The sequence below is a fragment of the Egretta garzetta genome, unplaced genomic scaffold (assembly GCF_000687185.1).
Source record: "Egretta garzetta isolate BGI_Z169 unplaced genomic scaffold, ASM68718v1 scaffold34, whole genome shotgun sequence".
Lineage (NCBI taxonomy): Eukaryota > Metazoa > Chordata > Aves > Pelecaniformes > Ardeidae > Egretta > Egretta garzetta.
The window spans coordinates 5058179-5077208 of record NW_009259586.1 but is presented as its reverse complement, the minus strand read 5'-3'; the positions used below and the strand labels follow the sequence as shown (position 1 = coordinate 5077208).

Below are 19030 nucleotides of genomic sequence, written 5' to 3'. Positions count from 1 at the left end.
CGGGGGGCGGGGGGTGGGAGCCAGACACGGCCGGCCCCAGCCTGCATCCCAGGGTAGCCAAGCTCATCGCCATCCTCTCCTGCCCGTTTGGAAAGGCAATGAAAGGCAAATTGCTGTTGCAGGATAAACATTTCCCATTCCTGAGCCTGCTCCAGCTTCTCCCTTTGGCGATCGCAGCCCGGGTTTGGGGCATTAAGCCCCGTGCCGCTGACAGCTCTAGGATGTGACCTGCGGAATGGCACCCGTGAGCAGCAAAGCACCGCTGGAGGCACCCCTGGTTTTGCCGGGCAGTGCCACTGCCAGCTCCCGAGGGTCCCAGGGCTCAGCCGCTCTCTGCTGGCACCGCGGGAGATAGGGCCAGGGCCACTCTCTTCCCATTAACTGCATTTTCTCAGGGGGAATGGGGCTGGGCACGTAGCTCCGAAATATCTCCGAATAGCGCTGCCTCCGAATATAGCTCTGTCAAGAGAGAAATTGCCACTTTCCCCGAGGTGGCTTTTGAGCCAGAGGTGCGTAGGCATGGGAAATTGGAATTCGCAAGAGTGGGACAATTCCATTACTGTCTCCTCCAGCTTCTTCCTTCTCCTATAATAAGGGAATTAACTACTTTGCAGGTTTGAGTATATCCGGAGGACAGCAGCAAACCAGTGAGCAATGAGCCCGTGACGCAGCTGGATTTACAAACTGTATTAAGAATATTATTAGGTTAAAAAGTAGTTTGCACTGAAGGAACTTTTTTTATTTAAACACGGCGTTTTACTTGGCTTTTATTGTACTGAATGGATTTATTAAAAAAAAAAAAAGCAAGATGGAAAATGATAAGTTATTTCCACTGAGAAGATTCCAGTTGTGATAGAATGTAGACTTGGAAAAAAAAAAAAAGGAAAAAATAAAATTATAATATCTCACTAAGCACCAGGCAGCAGCAGCACACACACAATCCTCTATCTTATCTTCACAGAAAGAGAAAAGAAGCCCTCTGTAATGCAGAGATGTGTGGAAGCTTTGGGGTCACAACTCCAGATTTCTCTTTGAACCACAGGAGGTTCGTTTACAGCACCCGGGACTGATTCCCTAATATCCCCAGCAGTCAGGTTCAGAAAGAAAACCTTTCTATTCCCTCTTGCTGGTGCCTGAAGAGCAGCGTGGCACATTCACTACCACTGGATCCAAAGAAAAGACGACAAAAGGAAACACAAAGCACAGACCTGACAATTGCACGCATTTTAAAGGCAAACTCTAAGAGTCTTTCTGAGCCTGAGCGGGATAATGGAGGGGTTTGGAATGAGTTCAATGCCTTAAAAATAAAATGAAATAAAATAAGACAGCCTTGATGTAGCTCTGTAGGACCAGGAAAGGAGTCACATCCAAACAAAAAGAAGAAAAATAATAAACAGACCCCCAAACCCAGCGACAACCCCCCCGCCTTGCACTGGCCCTGTTCCACAGGAGAGGACAGGAGGCGTGCCAAGAAGAGCAAGGATGAAGGCAAAGAAATAAAAGGAATGGCAATGGGAAGGAGATTCAGGATTTATTAAAGCATGTTGTGATACCTTCCAACAAGGTCTTAGAAATATAAGGTAGGAACCTCAGTCTCCCTGAGTTGTCCTCTGTAGTGAAAGCCGACAGCCCTCCCCTTGCAAGTTTTATTTAATCAAAAGTCCCTGCAATATGTGAGAGATGGATGGAGCCCTGCTCCCATCTCGAGCACTGGGAGCTTGTTCACAGGTGAGAGTTTTAATGGCACAATTTTCCTTGCATATTATTTTTGTCAAAAATGACTGCTATATTTGTTTCTATGTTGGTGCCTCTTTAATTATTCAGGCTAATATTCTTAAGTTATGAATTAAACAAAATGCTTGCCAGATCAAAGCTTCTCCTAAAAATAAAAAGAGAAAGGGACAGATTTACAGCCCTGAGCACCATCCTGGTGGGGTGGGATGGGAAAGGGCGACACGAGCAAGCCCTGGTCAGGGCAGCCGGGTCAAGCCCCCAGCAGTGTTCAGCTCAGCTGGTCCATCCCCACCAGGGCCTGGAAAGGCTTGGAGGTGGCATCTTTATTTCTTTTAATTCACAAGATGCCTCATGGATTGAACAACTCGAATCAATACGAAGAATTTACAAGTTGGGCAGCGCACTGGCCAGACCTCTCGTCCACGCTGCGGGTTGGTGTGGGGTTGATCTCTCCGTTAAAGCACTGAGGCTCTGCGGTATAGCGAATTCTACCCTGCTGAAAAAATACTGTGCCTCCCTGAAGCACAGCATTCGTGGAGCAATGAGCAATGGCTGGGGAAATAATGAAATAACCTCCCTAAGCAAGACTGCCTGCCTTCCAGAGACACTCCTGCAAATTATTCAGAGACTCCTAAGTTGGCGGTTGGAAAGCTGGAGCAAAAAATAAAGGACCCATTTCACCGTCCAGTCATTATTCTCTAAGAAAAAAAACCAACAAAAAATAAAAAAAAAAAGGAGAAAAAAAAAGTCATGAGAAGTCTGACAGTGTCTTAATGAAAACCAGAACAAAAAAATACTGAAGAACATAACATGATCAAGGGGTAAATTAAGGGTTTGCAAAGTGTCAGTCCTGAGCCAGGTCTGCAGACCTGCAGTTCAGAATGATATGCGTGTGCCATGAAGTAAGCAAACGAGCTTTGCACCACACACGGGGTTTAGTGGGATGCCTCACAGCAGCGGTGGCCAGCCGTTAGTGACACAGCACTGCCATTCAAGTGGGACGAGACGTGCCGACTTCCCAGTACCTTGCACTGCACTGGCTGAGCTCTCCATTAATACATCATCCAGCATTAGATCTAAAAGAACGAAACGGCATTAATCACCCAGCAGGACACACAGCAAGACTTCCCTTCCCCTTCCGAGGTCCCTATGGCTCTCAGGCTCTCCATTGCCTCTACCGGGAGTGTTTCCTTGCAGGATCTTCTCCTTGTGCCTCATGGAGGGTGGGGTCAGGTCCGCGGGCTTGTCGTGAAAAAGGAAGGGCTCTTGTGCTTCTCCCAGGTACACAGGTGGAAGCCCAAAGCATCCCTGAGAACCCCCTCACTTGACGATGATTAAGGAGAAGACACTTTGGAAGGACGGACTTTGTACATATCCTGCTGGGCCAGCTCACCTCACAGCGACCACTCCTGCATCTGCCTACATCTCACCAAGCTGGAATCTCACATGCTTTTCTGACTTTCAGATGTCCAATTTGGGTAATTGCATTTGAATAGTCTACAATCAAAAATGGCTGTGCAACCAGTTAGATGGCTACATCTGTCCATGCCTGACATCCACAGTTTGGTTTGGGCATCTGGGGACACTCACGAAGCCCAGCTGAAAGGAACCCCCATGCAGTTGCTGGCATAATCAAAGCCCTATCTTGGTATCATCTGCAAGTTCTCACCATGCAGAATGAAGCTAAGCAATGACATCTGTTGCCTCCGAGGGCAAAGCTGGACACGGTCAATTAAAACCAACGTTTGACTGAACGCAAATTGGGAAAACTGTTCTGAAGCAATTTGGAGGGCTTTGTACTTTGCTCTTGAAAGGTTTTTATGGCGATTGAATACTCAGCAATATTTGATCCTCAGTAAAATAGCTGTTTATTGCCTCTTTAATTAGGCATTTCATAGGACTGAATGAGTAACTACATCTCCAAGGATGGTTTGTGATTCCTTCCCACTGGGAAATTGCCCAGACGTCTTTTCTTCATCTAGTTCCTCTAGCATTATAAATAAGGTCATTAATAATAACTAAACATCTATTTTTCTTCTACAGAAATGTCTGCTTTCCAAAACTGCAACTTTAAATCGGGATCTTTCTACCCAGCTTTTAAAAACATTTTCTAACTCATCAGCCTGAAACTATGTTTGGGAACATGGGCTGACTGAAAGAGCTTTCTAGGCATTTCCTTGATGTGAAAAACAAAACAAAAAAATCTTTCCATCCATATCCCACTTAACTTAGAACAGTCTAACGTGTCCTCCACCGCTCTTGAGGGAAGCCTCCATCTTTCCACTGACCATTGAGGAAGCCAGGCTCTTGGCATAAACCAGAGTTTGATGTCCAGAGGCTGGTGTGATACCTCCTACTGGTTACAAAACCTGTGAAGCTCATGGGACTTAAAGATGTGACCAAAGGAAAGTGCTCGGTAAGTGCTGAGTGCTGGGTAAGTGCTGAACTGAGAGAGTCTGAGACACCATTGTAGTACGTGGTTGCATGATTAAGCCTGTTACAGCTATTAAACACCTATTAAAACTATTAAACACCTATTAAATGCTATTAAAAAAATAAAACAGACTTAATATTACCAGCTTTCAGAACAAGCGCCTGATCAGACAGCCTCTTAAACAGTACTGAAGTCTGTCAAAGATAGAGAAGAGATGTGAAAGGGGACACGGTGAGAGCAGCAGGCGGACTGACCAGGGAGGGAAAGCGTGAGGCCACGGACACGACGGGCAACGGAGAAAGTTCAGTCAGAAGAGAGAGCATGCGAGAAGAGTACCTCCGGCCTGTGGCCTCTGGCTGGCTGACTTCTTACTTATTCAACCAAATTAAAAGAATAAAAAGACTGAAAGACAAATGTCAGGTTGGAGACTTTTGGCAGAGCGGAGGTCTAGCCTCCTTTCACCTGCAAAGCCTTCTCTAGGCAGGGCTGCAAGCTTGCACATCCAGTTTGGAGTTTGGTTCAATCTCTGTCAGTGCTATCTTGCCTAGTTAGTTACTCTCCTCAACTGCTTTTTTTTTTTTTTGTTTTTTCTAATCTGTATTTCTCAAGCAAACGCATTGATATGTTTCTCTAAGGAGTTTTTAAGCATTACTAGAATGAGTTGGCTCCATTATTTTATTACACTCTTGAATAGCAGTGGTGCTACTGTGCCAATAAATAAACCTGCTTGATAAATGGGACAGGTAACATCACTGTGGCATTACAAGGCTGTAATAAACCAAATAGTGAATCCAGTTATCAGCAACAGTGCTCATGACTCAGAAGATTTATGGTGCCATCCGGCACTGCTGATCTTTGCAGTTGTCACTATTTGTGTAACACTGAGCTCTGCTATCCAAGAAGCTCCAGGTCTGATTATTATTATATTTTAATTTAAATAACCTCCAATGAAAAAGTCATTGCAAATCATGCAGCCACTAAAAAGGCTTCCATGGCTCCTTGCTCAGCCTAAAACGACACTATTTCCTTCATGCAAATTTTATAGCTGGACATGCTTTTGGGAGAAGAATGATCACCAGACGCGAGGCAGGGAGGGAAGGGAGGAGGGGATTGTGTGGAAGGTCAGGCAGGACTCAGAAAGATGTGGAAAGACTACCGACCAGCCATCTGTTTCTCCTTACTCCTTCTCTTTTTCTCCAACCGGCGAAGCCTCTTCTCCTCCCGCCTCTTGGCTTCTTCCTCCTCCTGGTGCTGCCGACACTTGTGGAAATTCTCCACCAAGGAGATAAAGTAGAGGAGCATCCATGGGTTGTAGTTCATGACTGGCTGCAAAGTGGAGGAAGGCAAATGTCAACTGAACCTCAAAAAAAAAAAAATGGGAGCAAACTGATACAGCTGCCCCATCCACAAAACCCATGGGTGCCCCTTTGAGGCAGCTCAGTGTGCTCTGCTCTTCCTGAAAATTAGAGCCCTCTGAGGCATTTTAATTGAATGCTCCCAAACCACAGAGCGTGTTGAGGACAGAAGAACCACCTCTGTTCTGCCAACAGCAGGACAGTGGCATCCTCTGCAGCTATTGTAAGTCCCTCACTGAAAACCTGTACCTACACAAAGCACTTCTTTTCTCCTGAAATGCCCAAATTGCTTAAGAATTCAAACCATTCTTCGATAGGAGCAGTTCTCCTAATGCTAGTTACACCAGTTCTGTTGCAAAATCTGTAGGGAAGAGGATAGGTCCAAATCCAGACTTTTCACTTGACTCCTTGTCACACCCAGGTTAAACAGCTCCCTTGATCCTGACCCCATTGGGGTGTGGAAGCCATTTTGCAAAACAAGAGCCAAAACGTGCCACCTTTGACAACTCATTTCTTACAGCTCTGCTAGAGCACGTACCTGCTGGTCAACTCCCACAGCATCTAAGCCATCGTACATGATATCCACCCACCCGTCCTTGGAGGCCAGAACAAAGAGGGACATCAGGGCCTAGAAAGACATGGGAAAAAAGTTAGACAGAGTTGCACTAAAGGTCTCTTACCTGTAATATTTTACTCCTCTTTGCCCTTTCCTGTCTGGTGATTATCATTACCTGTCTGATAATAGGACGCTTTGATGCCCAAGGTTTCTCCTGGCAGCAAAAACCTATCAATGTCAGCACCCAGTTCAGCAATGAGTGCTAATTTGGAAAGCACAAAGCCCAAGACAAAAGCAGCTTCATTTCCACCCTCCAGGTCTCTACTGCTCCCAACTAATTAGTCCTTACCACGCTGCTAAAATAAGGCTGTGTTGCAGAGATGGCTGGAAGTGTCCGGCTCTATTAGACAAGCCCTTCTGCAAGATGTATTTGGTTTGTTATGTAGCAGTGAAGCAATTAAGTACTCCATGAAGCCACATGTGCTTGTTCTGTTCCAAAAAGAAGTGTATGCCTGCTTGGAAACACTACCTTTGGGATTTACAGAGACAGAATGCTGTGTATGTGAACTGAATATTTACTGCGACTGATAGTGCCCTGTAAGAAAATCCCAGGGGATAATAATGCACAGGTTTTAAGTCAAGGAAGTAAAGGAGCAAAGAAGCAGATTACCATTCTATTAATACCTGGCCGAGATTATCAAAATTATACTTGTGCCGGACCCATTTGTAGCTTGCTTCTGTACAATCCGATTTATTTGTGATGTTTCTGGTGTCCTCCCCCTGGCAGACAAAAAACTTGCCTTTGAAAAGCTGCAAAACACGCAAAAAAGAGAGGAAAGGTAAGGGTTCGGTCCAGAGGATTTCTCTGCAGATGATGGGCATTTCTCCTGGGGTATTTGGCACAGCCCACGCCGTCCAGAGAAGTTAAGGGAAATGGCCTCATTCGTGCTGGTTATTAAGTGCAAGCAGCCGGTACAAGACGCACCTAATGGGCAAATGCATGATTTCACATCATTTAGGACACCCACCTTGTGCATTAGGTTGTCTGGTTCAGTGATCTGAGACTGGCCTAAAGGCCTTTCCTTCTGGGTCGCCAGCTCAAGTGTAGCCCTGGCTAATAGCCCAGACCAACTAATGGCTTCTTGCCACACGTGGAATGACTCCGGCGACTCCAGCCCAGTTAACGATGCTGGTTTCAAGAGTCACCGACAAATTAAATGTAACGGGGCCCTCCATCAGCAGAGCAAAGGTGGCACTGAAGAGGCACAGTGATGGACTGAGCTCTGCTCGTACAAGTCTCAAGGGGACACGTTGGAGAGGACCCGAGCTGCTCCAAGTGACTCCGAGCTCTCGCTGAATCAAGCCTGCTGTCAGTCCAGCTCCGGTCTCTGATCCTGAATGCTGTTCTGCAGCCGTCATTAGGCTCTGCAGTCTGCGCAGGGGTCTCTGAAATTATTCCTTGTGTAGAGCTTAAGGATTCAAACCCAACGGGTGCTGGGTACCTGATCCCAAGCTTATTTCCTTTGGTGTAAGCCAGGAGAGATGCAACTCCTGGGGAGGCAGCTCCTGATTTACACCTGCACAAGGAACATGAGCCTCCATGCATTTAATGCTAGACCTGGTGCTTCCCGCACACAGAACGGTGTGGCAGGGGATGATTACTGCTTCAGACAGGGTGATTGATGCTAGCAGGATAGAAGGTATCAAAGCCTGGGAGACATCCAACAAATCTAGTTTTATTTGCTGACAGAAGCTATTGACATTACTGTTTTGGGGGGAAATGGCAGCCTGCTCTCCAGGCTCCTTAAAACACCACCTGGGTATACAGAGAAAAGACGCTGATGGGTTTTGATCTGTTGTTCTAGACAAATATCAGTAGAAATAATAGCAAACAAGATAAACCCACGCATTGCTCCATGGGTTTCCTTCAGAAATCAACAGCAGAAGGGTGTTCTCTAGGCATGCAAAATTAATCACCACTCAACGCAGTCATAAAACTTCTGGATGCAAGAGGAGGAGTATTCCCTGATCTTTCCATGGAGAAACACTATCCGTGGGTAAGGCAGACTGGGGAGACATAGCCTTCACAGAGAAAAGTTTTAATTAAGCAGGAAGGTAAACAACTCTTTTTAATACATTGACTACAAATGTAACTTCTCCAGGAGCTGGACTGTAACGCCGCTCAGATGGGAGCAGTAACATAGCTACTGACGGTGTTTGGAAATACAAAGCCCCATTTGCAAAAATGCTGATCCCTGCCAGCGTGTCAGATTTTAGCACTTCCAAAAGTGAAAGACCCAGTGATTCCTCCTGTACTTGTTTTATCGAGCTATTTTTTGTGTCTTATCTATGAGTATTCACGTGTGGACAAGCTCTACAATAAAAACAGCTTCGCTAAGAGGAGACGCTGTTAGAAACCTGGACGTCTGCATTTTACTAGCGCTAAAAACCTCTGGTTTGATCCCCAGCTTACATTTACATGGGAAAACCAACCGTAACTTTGAGAGATCATCTTTTTATAGAAGATGGCTATGGCCCTCATCTTGCACCTAATTAACCATAAATATTAAACTGAGAATTTTGCATCCTGAATACAGGATCAGTCTTGCTTGTATCTACCACTTAAGCACATCAATAGTCGTGACAATTCAACATAAGACCGCAAGTCAGTAGGGAGAGCAATCACAATTAGCAGGGAGGAAATTCAGAGAGCATACCGCAAGTTTTGCTGTTTGGCATAAATTTTCCCGTGTCTGAGTTTTATATTGTTTTAGGGGATATGCTTAGCTTTATGAATCTGTTCAGTATAATGGATGGATGTTGTTGTACCGTAATGCTAAGCCAATCTAGCTGCTGAGATGGTTATGGATGGCATGATTTTCTCCTCTGTTTATTTTCACTGCTGTATTTATTATTTAAACAGTATATTAGGATAAAATATTATATCAATCACAAGTAGCAGGGAGGAAATTCAGAGAGCATACCGCAAGTTTTGCTGTTTGGCATAAATTTTCCCGTGTCTGAGTTTTATATTGTTTTAGGGGATATGCTTAGCTTTATGAATCTGTTCAGTATAATGGATGGATGTTGTTGTACCGTAATGCTAAGCCAATCTAGCTGCTGAGATGGTTATGGATGGCATGATTTTCTCCTCTGTTTATTTTCACTGCTGTATTTATTATTTAAACAGTATATTAGGATAAAATATTATATAAGACACCTTTCCAAAACAAAGCCAAACGGAGCTGCTTTCCAAAGCTGGCTGTGACAGATCAGATAAACTTCAGAAAGAAATAAGTGTTATGTCAGAATATTTATATGAAAGAATCTCTTCTTCTTAGGTAATGAGAAATCAATTGCATTGGAAACTCTGCCACTTTTCCGCTGGTTTCCTGCACTCCTGGGATTGAGGAAGCAGACTCAGAAATCTCTATTTTTGCAAGCTTTCAGTTATACAAATGGTAAAAATCTGAATGAATCTCCAGGTCAAGGTCTCTCTGGAGTTTACAAACCAACAGTTTCAGCTTTGAGAGTTTCTATTTCCCCATTGCTTTGTACCTAGAAGAAAGGTGGAGGGGAGATGTCCCCATGTGATCTCCCAGACGCAACAGGAATAGGATTTAACAGCTTCCTTGAGCAGAGTTTTTCTGGTGGTACATGTTATGCCTCAGGCCTGACCCTTCTGTGGCATGGCTGGGGGAAGAAAGGGGAGAAATAGCTTGATCCATGTCCTGCTGCGGGCAGAGTAAAAGTCCTTGCAGTGGAGAAAGGATGAAGAAAGCCCATTCTGTGCCTTTGAGGGGGTTGTCATGTTGGCTTTTGAATCACTGCATGCAACAGGGAAGCTTCAAGAAAGTTCAACGCATCAAGTGACACATAGCCAAGACTGGGCAGTCAGAAATAAATGTGTCTTGAGAGTGCTAGAAAGGCCATGCTGTGCTGCTGGGATGGGGACCAAGAGCCACATAAGCCTTTGGGTCTGAGTCACGTCAGGCTGTTAACTGTGGCAAAGTTATGGATTCAAAACCAACACACGTTTCCAGAGCTGGGCAGAAAACCTCGATGGAACCAGAGAGAGGCAAAACCAACTCCACCGACTGACTCTAACCATTGCTCCTTCAGCTATGGCTAGGGATGCATGTAGCTGGGCCACTGTTGTTAGGTTGTAATTGTTAATGAGTTTTTAATGGCTGACCAAGAATGGGAAATCTGCTTCCTTCTTGCTAGGAGCAAGGAACGTTCCTCAAGAAGGCCAAACAGCCCACTGGTTCAGTTTCAGAAAGGCTTATAGTGTGCCCATTGGTATGGACACGCAAATGTCAGGCCATCTGGGGCTCATTACACTTTTGGGTTAGGTGCTAAGGCTTACAGGGCACTCACCTGAACTCCCAAGATCCCAAAGATTATGAAAAAGGCACAGCAGATGACCACGATGTTCCCAATGGGCTTCAGGGATGACATGAGAGTCTCCACCACCAGCTTCAGTCCTTGAGCTCGACTAATGACTCTGTGGGGGCAAGTAAGTACAAAAGCTGTGTTAGTCCTGTCCTCGCCCAGTTCTGCCTGGTATCAAGACAGAAGATGTGGAGAAAACAGCACGAGGGAATTTTTTTAGAATGGCAAATAACTCAAAAATCATGATGGAAGAAGCAGTTCTGGAAGATTGACTGGTGAGATTATAGAGGTGTTTGAGGGAAAGGGGTCTCTGCCTACACATAACAGCTTTTCGTAAAAGAAGAGGAGGAGGAGACCACGTATAATGAGCCAGGCCAGAAAAGTCACTGGATAAGGACCTAGGAAAGGAAGATATATAGGCTAGCCCCATATATTTTCAAACGTGGAGTGATGGTTTTAATCTAACCCACTACCTATTCTTGATCTGTTTGCTGATCAGCATCTTCTAGTTACCATTCACTTGTAATAGATTCAAGCCTTGGCATTTTCCTTTTCCTATCATTCGGTCCAAAGAGCTCTCCAGGTTTCCAGCCTTGATCACACCTTCCCTGGAATCCAGCCCCTTGGTTCAGACCATCCACACACACACACACCCTTATGCCTGTAGCCTGTCCAGGACTGCAAAGAGAGGGATTCCCAGTGTCCATTCCTGTGTAGTTTCAGGCAAGGCTCTCAATTTCCCTGTCCCAGTCTGCGAAATGGAGCAACCACTCTTACACAGCTGCCTGCAGACCATACTGATCATAGAATGGGTTGGGTTGGGAGGCACCTTTAAAGGTCATCTAGTCCACCCCCCCCGCCATGAGCAGGGACATCTTCATCTCCATCAGGCTGCTAAAAGCCTCATCCAGCCTGACCTTGCATATTTCCAGGGGTGGGGCATCTACAGCCTTCTCTGGGCAACCTGTGCCAGTGTTTCAGTAGCCTCACTGTAAAAAAAAAAAATATCTGTACATGCCCTTATAGAGCTGCTGTGTACGGAGACCTGAGCTACTCCTCAGTACTATCACGGTCTCCACCTTACACCCACTGTACGACCTCAGCTACTGAACCCATGGTGTCATCCAGGTGAAACTTCACCAGCAGACCACAGGCATCCAACCTTACTTCTATAGCTCCTTTCCATCCAGTACCAAACAGAATTTCATAACAGGGGATTAGATCACATGCAAAGGTTGGGAAAGAATAATGTGGACATGACTAAAGTAGGTAAAAAAAAAAAAAAAAAAAGGAACCATACTATACTCTCAAGGACAATACTACAATGAAAGGACAGGCTTGTGTGATTTAGAGAAGCCATCTCACTGTGCTGGGCAAGATGAATGAGGTATTCAAGCTTACAGACCTAAAGGTGGAGAGCTGGGGGACCGAGAAAGGCATCTGAAGAGGTTGCATACCTCCCTCCTCCTGATGCCAACTGGAATTAAGCATTTCACTAGCATTGTAAATCAATTTGTACTGATGTCATAGAAACTGTGCTTTCCCAAGGCAGAAATAGCTGTCTGCTGTGTAAGTTGGAGGGAGGGAAGCGCCTGTGCGCTGCTGGGTACCGGCTGGTGACTCCTTTGAACACTTGGCACTCAAAAGTGCCACAAATTTCCCCACCTTCTTGTTTCTGCCTGGTTCTCTCTTTTGCCATGGGAGTCCTCTCACCGCCTCTCCCGTTTCACCCCAAGTCTGGCTGCACCACCTGAAGCACAGCTTGGTGTTGTGTTGCCTGGAGAGAATCCAAGTTATCTTCCTCTCTCCCCCCTCCCAGGCCACGGTGCTCCTGGCAGAGGTCCCCATGGACACAGCCACATGCCCGACATGCGTGGCCTTGGCTGGGACCCCAGCCAAGCCTGTCCCAACCCTCTCCCGCCCCAGAGCTGGCAGGTTTAGCAAATGGCAGAGCTCAGTGCACAGGCACCAGGTCTTTCAAAAACTGCTGGCTTTAAACGGTATCCTGAAAAGCTAAAAATTATTTCCTTTTTTTCTAGTTAAATATTTACTCAAAATGTCAAGGGTAACTCATCAATTATCATTTTAAAAAAGAAACAGATGGTGGTATTTTTATCCACTCCCTTACCAGTGAAACACAAAAGGCAGATGCTGCTATTCCTCACGCTGGGTGTCTCTTCCAGGTAGCTGCTGTGGCTCCCTTTTTCAGACACCTCGGCTTTCCTGATGCTCAGATCTGGGTTATTTTAGGGAATGAGCTGGGGGTGAGATGGCTCAGGGAGCAGAAGGTTACTCAAGGGTAAGATGCCCCAGGGGATGGTGTGAACCCCCTGCAGCCATGGCAGCGTGGGGACTGGTCAATGTGGGCTGCCAAAACTGCCCACATGAATCAGCCCAGGCTGAGGTCCTCACTGGGTCAGCCACGCTGCCGCTGTCGCGTTGTACCTGTGCCAATGCCGAGAGCTGAGCTGAGGCCTACTAGCAGAGGAGGTTGGGTGGCAGGTTGGTGTGCCTGACCCACGAGCTGGCTACTCCAGCCTAACCAGCAGTGTCCGCAGGGCAAGGGGTCTTTCTGCCAGTTAGCTGCTGTGGCTCCCTTTTTCAGACACCTCGGCTTTCCTGATGCTCAGATCTGGGTTATTTTAGGGAATGAGCTGGGGGTGAGATGGCTCAGGGAGCAGAAGGTTACTCAAGGGTAAGATGCCCCAGGGGAGGGTGTGAACCCCCTGCAGCCATGGCAGCGTGGGGACTGGTCAATGTGGGCTGCCAAAACTGCCCACATGAATCAGCCCAGGCTGAGGTCCTCACTGGGTCAGCCACGCTGCCGCTGTCGCGTTGTACCTGTGCCAATGCCGAGAGCTGAGCTGAGGCCTACTAGCAGAGGAGGTTGGGTGGCAGGTTGGTGTGCCTGACCCACGAGCTGGCTACTCCAGCCTAACCAGCAGTGTCCGCAGGGCAAGGGGTCTTCCCACCCCATCTGAGTGCACAAAGCAAGCATTGGGCCAGACAGCCTAAGGCCGAATTGCTCTTCTGGACCCTCAGATGGTCTAAAGACCTCACCATCCCTCACCTCTTGCCCTCACACAGTCCCCAGTGAAATATTACAACTGCCAAACTACAGATGGGAAACAGAGGCATGGCAGGACCGCAAGCCATGTTCTTAGAGGTAGACAGGCACCTAATTTCCAGTGATTTTGACAGAAATTGGGTATTTTGGTACATTTAGGGATCTTGACTTAGGTGTTCTGCTCACTGCCACACAGAATGGAGGCAAAATCAGGTCTTCTAAATTGAAGGCCTGTGGTCCACGCTACTGGAGCATCCTTAAATTTGGGGGAACAAGGAAGAAATTTAATCTCCAGAGTCTAAAGTTGATAATTTTCTCCAACACTTATTAAGAAAGCCTGCTCTAGAAATAATAAAGTGATTTCCCTTGTGAGATACTATTTGGTATCCAGCAGAGAGAGAAAATAGGAGGTTACTCGTCTGACTTCGCAAAGTCGTGTGTTGAGAAAAAAAGGGCTGAGAAACTGCAGCATTTGGCTGCTTTCAGAGTTTTGATCAACCAGGGAATTCCTCAAATGAGAATGCAGGAGGGTAAACGCTGCCACCCGTTTAGCTCTACGCCAGTGCTGTTTCCAGCCCTACAGGGAGAGAAGACTTTGAAAAGATTTTGAAAAATAATAGTTCTTACTAATGAAAACCTTCAGACCTTGGAGCTGCCTCAAACTAAGGGCCTGATACAATGCCAAGGCAAGTCCTTGCAAAGACTCCTGACGCTCTCCTGAGAGTCTGATAACTCCCTAATAAGTGCCAATGAAATCCTCAGCATTTCCAGATTATTAATGTCACTTCCAATATATCAACATACAGCATCCCCGCACCTCATCAATATCGCCCAAAGTCCTGCTGATATCAGGCCTGTAAAGTCATATTACCCAACCCACCACTCCTGCAATTTATCACCAAAGGATACAGCTGATTTGGAGCCCTCTGGGCATGCCAGAGCCATAGACCCGCCGAGCTTGCATTCGGGACAATTCCAGCCTGCATTAGGCATATGACAAATGGGAACATTTAAATGAGACTTTTTTTTTTTGAGTGTGAAGAAAAGTTAATCCCACAAGTTCCTCCCGGTTCTGCTGGTCTCAGCATTCCCAATGCTGTCAAACCCCTGGTGTGAGATGCTCCAAACCCACTGCCAGCCTCACCCCAGCTGGATCACATTCACTAGCATTAAGCCTGCCAGTCTGATCAGAGCTCTCGGAAGAAGTAGCAGCACTTAGATGAAGCAGCAGATCAATGTTAATGAAGACCTTCCTCCACAGATTAAAAAAAAATTAGCAAAGGTGATAATATGATAGATAGAAGAGAGTCTATGAAATGACTATTTCATACTGCAATGGTATGAAAAGTGAATAATTTATCCATCTGCTTTGGAAGTCAAACCCCAGGGCTTTGTAGAGAGTAAAACAGCACTGAAGTCCATCCACATTAATTCTGAATACATTTTCAGGTTTGATTTCTCTTGTATCTTAAGCTACAACACTTGATCCCAACAACAGCAGGTTGAACGCATTAGGAAGGAATGTTATTGTATAAGCAATCCCTCTACTGGCTGAAACATCAGAGGGTCATGGAAACATCTTTAAGCGTTGCTCCTTTGTGAATATATTTTTGGAATTCTGGTCATAAAGCTGGGCTCGAATCCTCATGGATTCAATCTGGCAGCTGATAAATCAATCATGCAATCAAAACCCCATGATTGGCACACAAGCCAGGGTTTGTGCAAAAGGCACAAGCATGCATGGGTTTGTGTGCTGTGTAAAGTGGCGGGGTTGTTTTCACAGGAGAAAATAAGAGACAGAATGAGGGAGGTCTTCTACAAGAACAACTCCTTCAGACCATCGACCAGGAAAGCCAACACAGAGACACCAAGGGCTGTCCCTGCCCTTGAGTGTGATGGGTGCAGCCATGGACCCTGAGGGTGTCCTCCCTGCAGCCCTGTCCCTGAGTGCCCATGGAAGGGGAGGACAGAAGGAGCCGGGTTAGCTCCTCTGTGGTGGGGATGGAGCATTCACTTTGGTCTCTGCCCTACGCTTTCCTGGAAAGGGAAAATTGGTTCAGTCTCCACTGGGGACTTCACCTGGACACAGGGACTGGAGCCACCATGTGCAAAGAACTCAGGTCACCTGTCCCAGCTCTCATCCCATGTTGATCCAGCTGAACATCCCAGGCAGATCCCTGAGCCCGCGGCAAAGGCAGAGCGGGCAGCTGCGGGCAGAGCCGTGCTCAAGGCAGCCCAGATGTGCATCGCAGAGGCAGATGGGTTTCTACATGTGGAGATTTATGACTTACTGAAAAGCCCCCAGTTTGATGGCCGCTTTTTCATTTCCTACAAATCTAATTACAGGGGACTAGAACTGATTGTGAACATATTTAGGGAATGGGCTTGTTGCTGTCTTCTTACATTTCCTTTGTAGTAGAAAGCAGTATGTTGGCTGAAAACATTCACACGGTCTCCTGAGAAAACATATCAAATGCCAACAGGAATGGAACAGCAATGGAAGGGCCTAATCCTGCACATGCTCCAGATGGCAGGTCTTCCTCCAGCCTGCAGTGACTCCGTGGATTGCTCCCCATAACTGCAGACTACTCATGCACGTAGCTGACTGCAGAGAAAGGCTCCGGTAAATGAAGACCCAGGTCCTGGCCAAGCAGACCTGTAGATCTACAGAGCAGTATACAGGGCTTTTACTGGCTCAGACAGGTGACCCTAGCAGGGCTCAGCACAACCCAAGCCTCTTCCCATAGATCCGATTTAACCACACCACCTCAAAAGAGAAACTTGCATTCCACAGTTCAGAGATGGGAGATCGATCCTTATTTTACCCAGAGGTATCCAGATTCTTTTGTAGATTCTCTTAACAGGGATCAAAAATCAGCCGAAACAGAAGAGCAGAGCAGATCTACCCAACCAGCAATAGATCTACTGAACCAGCAATCTGGCAGAAATTGCCCCCAGAAATTACAGTTGACACGGAGATGCCAGGGGACACACAAAGAGAAAAAAAGCCTGAACTGGAATCGCGTAGGAAGGCGGTCTAGTCATACGGTCAGGGAGCTGAGCCACAGCAATGGCGCTATCTGCCCAGATATAAATGATTAAAGCAGCTCACGTCCTAAAACTCACCAGGCACAAGGTACACATAGCCCAGTGTAACAGAACGTCTTTCATAGCTGTTGAAAATATTTGAAAGATATACGTATAGGCATGGCCATTGTTATTTAGACTTCAGTATTCACACAGGGGTAGTAAAACAACATCTTCTGTCAGAAGCAGGGTCCTATTTTTCTGGCCTGAAAGAGAAAATCCTGACTCAAAGCGAACCTTTTATGAAGGAAGCAGCAGTAAGATATGACAGGCACACAAAGCTGCTTTGAGCAGGAGGGTTTATTAGCTGCTGCATAACAAGAGCAGCAACAAAGGCATTAGAGAGGGACTGCATTTAGCATGGAGAGAAACCTTCATGCCTTGGGGTACAGGACAAAACAGATGCCTCTTTGGAAGAGGCTGGTCCTTGGGCAGGTTCTTGTCAGAGGGGTGCCTGCGCCTGGAGCATGGGATACTGCCTGCTGTCAGGGATGGGGGAACCAAGTTAGCAGGACAACTGCTTTCATCTTGTCTAGGCAACTTTCAAAATAAATGTCTCTGTAAAATTAATGGGGAACTGAGGGGAAAAAAAGCTTCTTTGCATTCTAGGTTAAGCAACAGTTTAGTCTCCTCTTCCTTAAAAATGATCTGCCACCTGCTACTAATTTCCTTCTTTGTTACGAAAGCCATCGACTGCCTGAAGGAAAGGGGGAGAAGAAGCTGTTAAGTTGCACTTTACACAGAGCAAATGAGAACACAAATAGCAGGGGATGTGTGTTTTAATGAGCAAAAGAGGCATTGATCAGTTTACTACTGCACTTGGGGCTGGTCCCAAAACACAGCGAGCGCCCGGAGCTCCGTGCGGCTCTGCAGGACCTGGGGATGCTCATTGTCTGTGGAGCAGCAGGAGGCTGGGCACAAGGCTGGGGACAGGCACCGTGTCCTTCTCCCGCCTGCCCCTTCCCTTGCACAAATGCTGCTGCTTGTGGGAGGTGTTCAGCTCCCCCTTTGGCACACACACCCTACGCTATTTCAGGTCTTCCTCATCCTCTGCTTACCTTAAGGGCCGCAGTGTCCTCAGCAGTCTCAAAACCCGTAGCATCCCCAGGATTTTTGTCCCGCTGTCTGACACCATCGAGACCAGGATGTCGATGACGGAGATGAGAACCAGCACCCCATCCAGCACATTCCAGCTGCTTTTCAAGTAGGCTTTCTCCCCAAAACACAAGCCTAGTGCCACCACCTGCCCGGACATGAAGTTGCAACAAATTATGACTACTGCATCCAATATGCTTCTTCCAGTTAGCAACCTGCTGAGAACGCATTATTTACAGATACAAGGCTGCAAGTCCATTTGCTTCCCAGTACAGAAGCCTAATTAGACAAATCAGCAAAGCGTTATAATGCAAGAATTGTAAAAATACCTCTGCAGAAACATCCCAGATTGTCCCTTACAGCTGATATATTTTTAATGCAGCTAAAGCTAGCTGCACCAAACTGTTCCTAACATGTTTAGCTCCGGCATAAGAAGTTTGAACATATTTTATTCCTACAGACTGCTGGAGTTCAGAGTGGCTGACTCAAAGCAATCATTTACAAGCTTTGCAAATAAAGAAACTGGAGAAACTTTCCAAAGAAAGAGCAATTGTTCTGCAAGATGATTATGAATTACACAAGAGAGATTTACAGCAATGGGTTTCTGAGCCTCCTGCCTCAAATCCAGCAAAACGTTTCAATGTGCTTAAGTCTCTCCCTCCTCAGGAAAGCACATATCTGCTGAGGTTGTTGAGGACAATTGGTTGTGGAAGACAATGGGACTTACATGCATGGCTGAAGTTAAGCATGTGTTCAAGAGCGTTGCTGAATAGGGACGGATTGCTGAATTGAAGCATCCCATTGCTCATATAACAGTGTAAATCAACAGCAACTTCAGTAAAATCATTCTGATGTAAAATGTGCTCAGCATAAGGCATGTGGTGGATATTTGAGTATGATTCAGAAGAGGAAAATATACACCTCGCTCATAGCTGGTAGACCTAGGGGGGTTGCGAGTCCACTGTAATAAAATATCACTAATATAATAGAGGCACACTTATGCACTGGGTACGTTTACCTTAACGGTCATCTCAGTCAGGAAGATAACTGTAAAGATGTAGTTGGAGAGCGTTAGGAAAATCCGTTCCTACCAAAAACAATAAAAAAAAGAGACAATGTTTTCTGGACTGCTCTCCACAGCTGTACGTCTCCCTGTGTATGTTTGGGAGGCTGCAAACTGTTCAGCTTCTGTGCTGAAACAAGGCTCGGAGGGTTTGCTCGCAAAGAGAGAAAAACCAAAATATTTAGACAATACCACGCCGCAGGGTTCAGCACCACCAGTGCCCGGGTCTGTGTCAGCACCATGG

The 19030-nt window shown here is 46.3% G+C and overlaps 1 protein-coding gene across 1 annotated transcript in view; it reads right to left on the bottom strand.

Annotated features, from left to right (window-relative positions):
* Positions 1 to 19030, bottom strand: part of CACNA1G (calcium voltage-gated channel subunit alpha1 G) — a 106919-nt gene that overhangs the window by 28019 nt on the left and 59870 nt on the right. Inside the window, exons 21-27 of the mRNA XM_035893303.1 lie at positions 18742 to 18810; positions 17687 to 17871; positions 10460 to 10586; positions 6764 to 6889; positions 6062 to 6151; positions 5329 to 5494; positions 2760 to 2810 (exon numbers count right to left, since the gene is read on the bottom strand). Coding sequence (XP_035749196.1) covers positions 2760 to 2810; positions 5329 to 5494; positions 6062 to 6151; positions 6764 to 6889; positions 10460 to 10586; positions 17687 to 17871; positions 18742 to 18810 — 814 coding nt within the window. The remainder of the gene's footprint in view (positions 1 to 2759; positions 2811 to 5328; positions 5495 to 6061; positions 6152 to 6763; positions 6890 to 10459; positions 10587 to 17686; positions 17872 to 18741; positions 18811 to 19030) is intronic.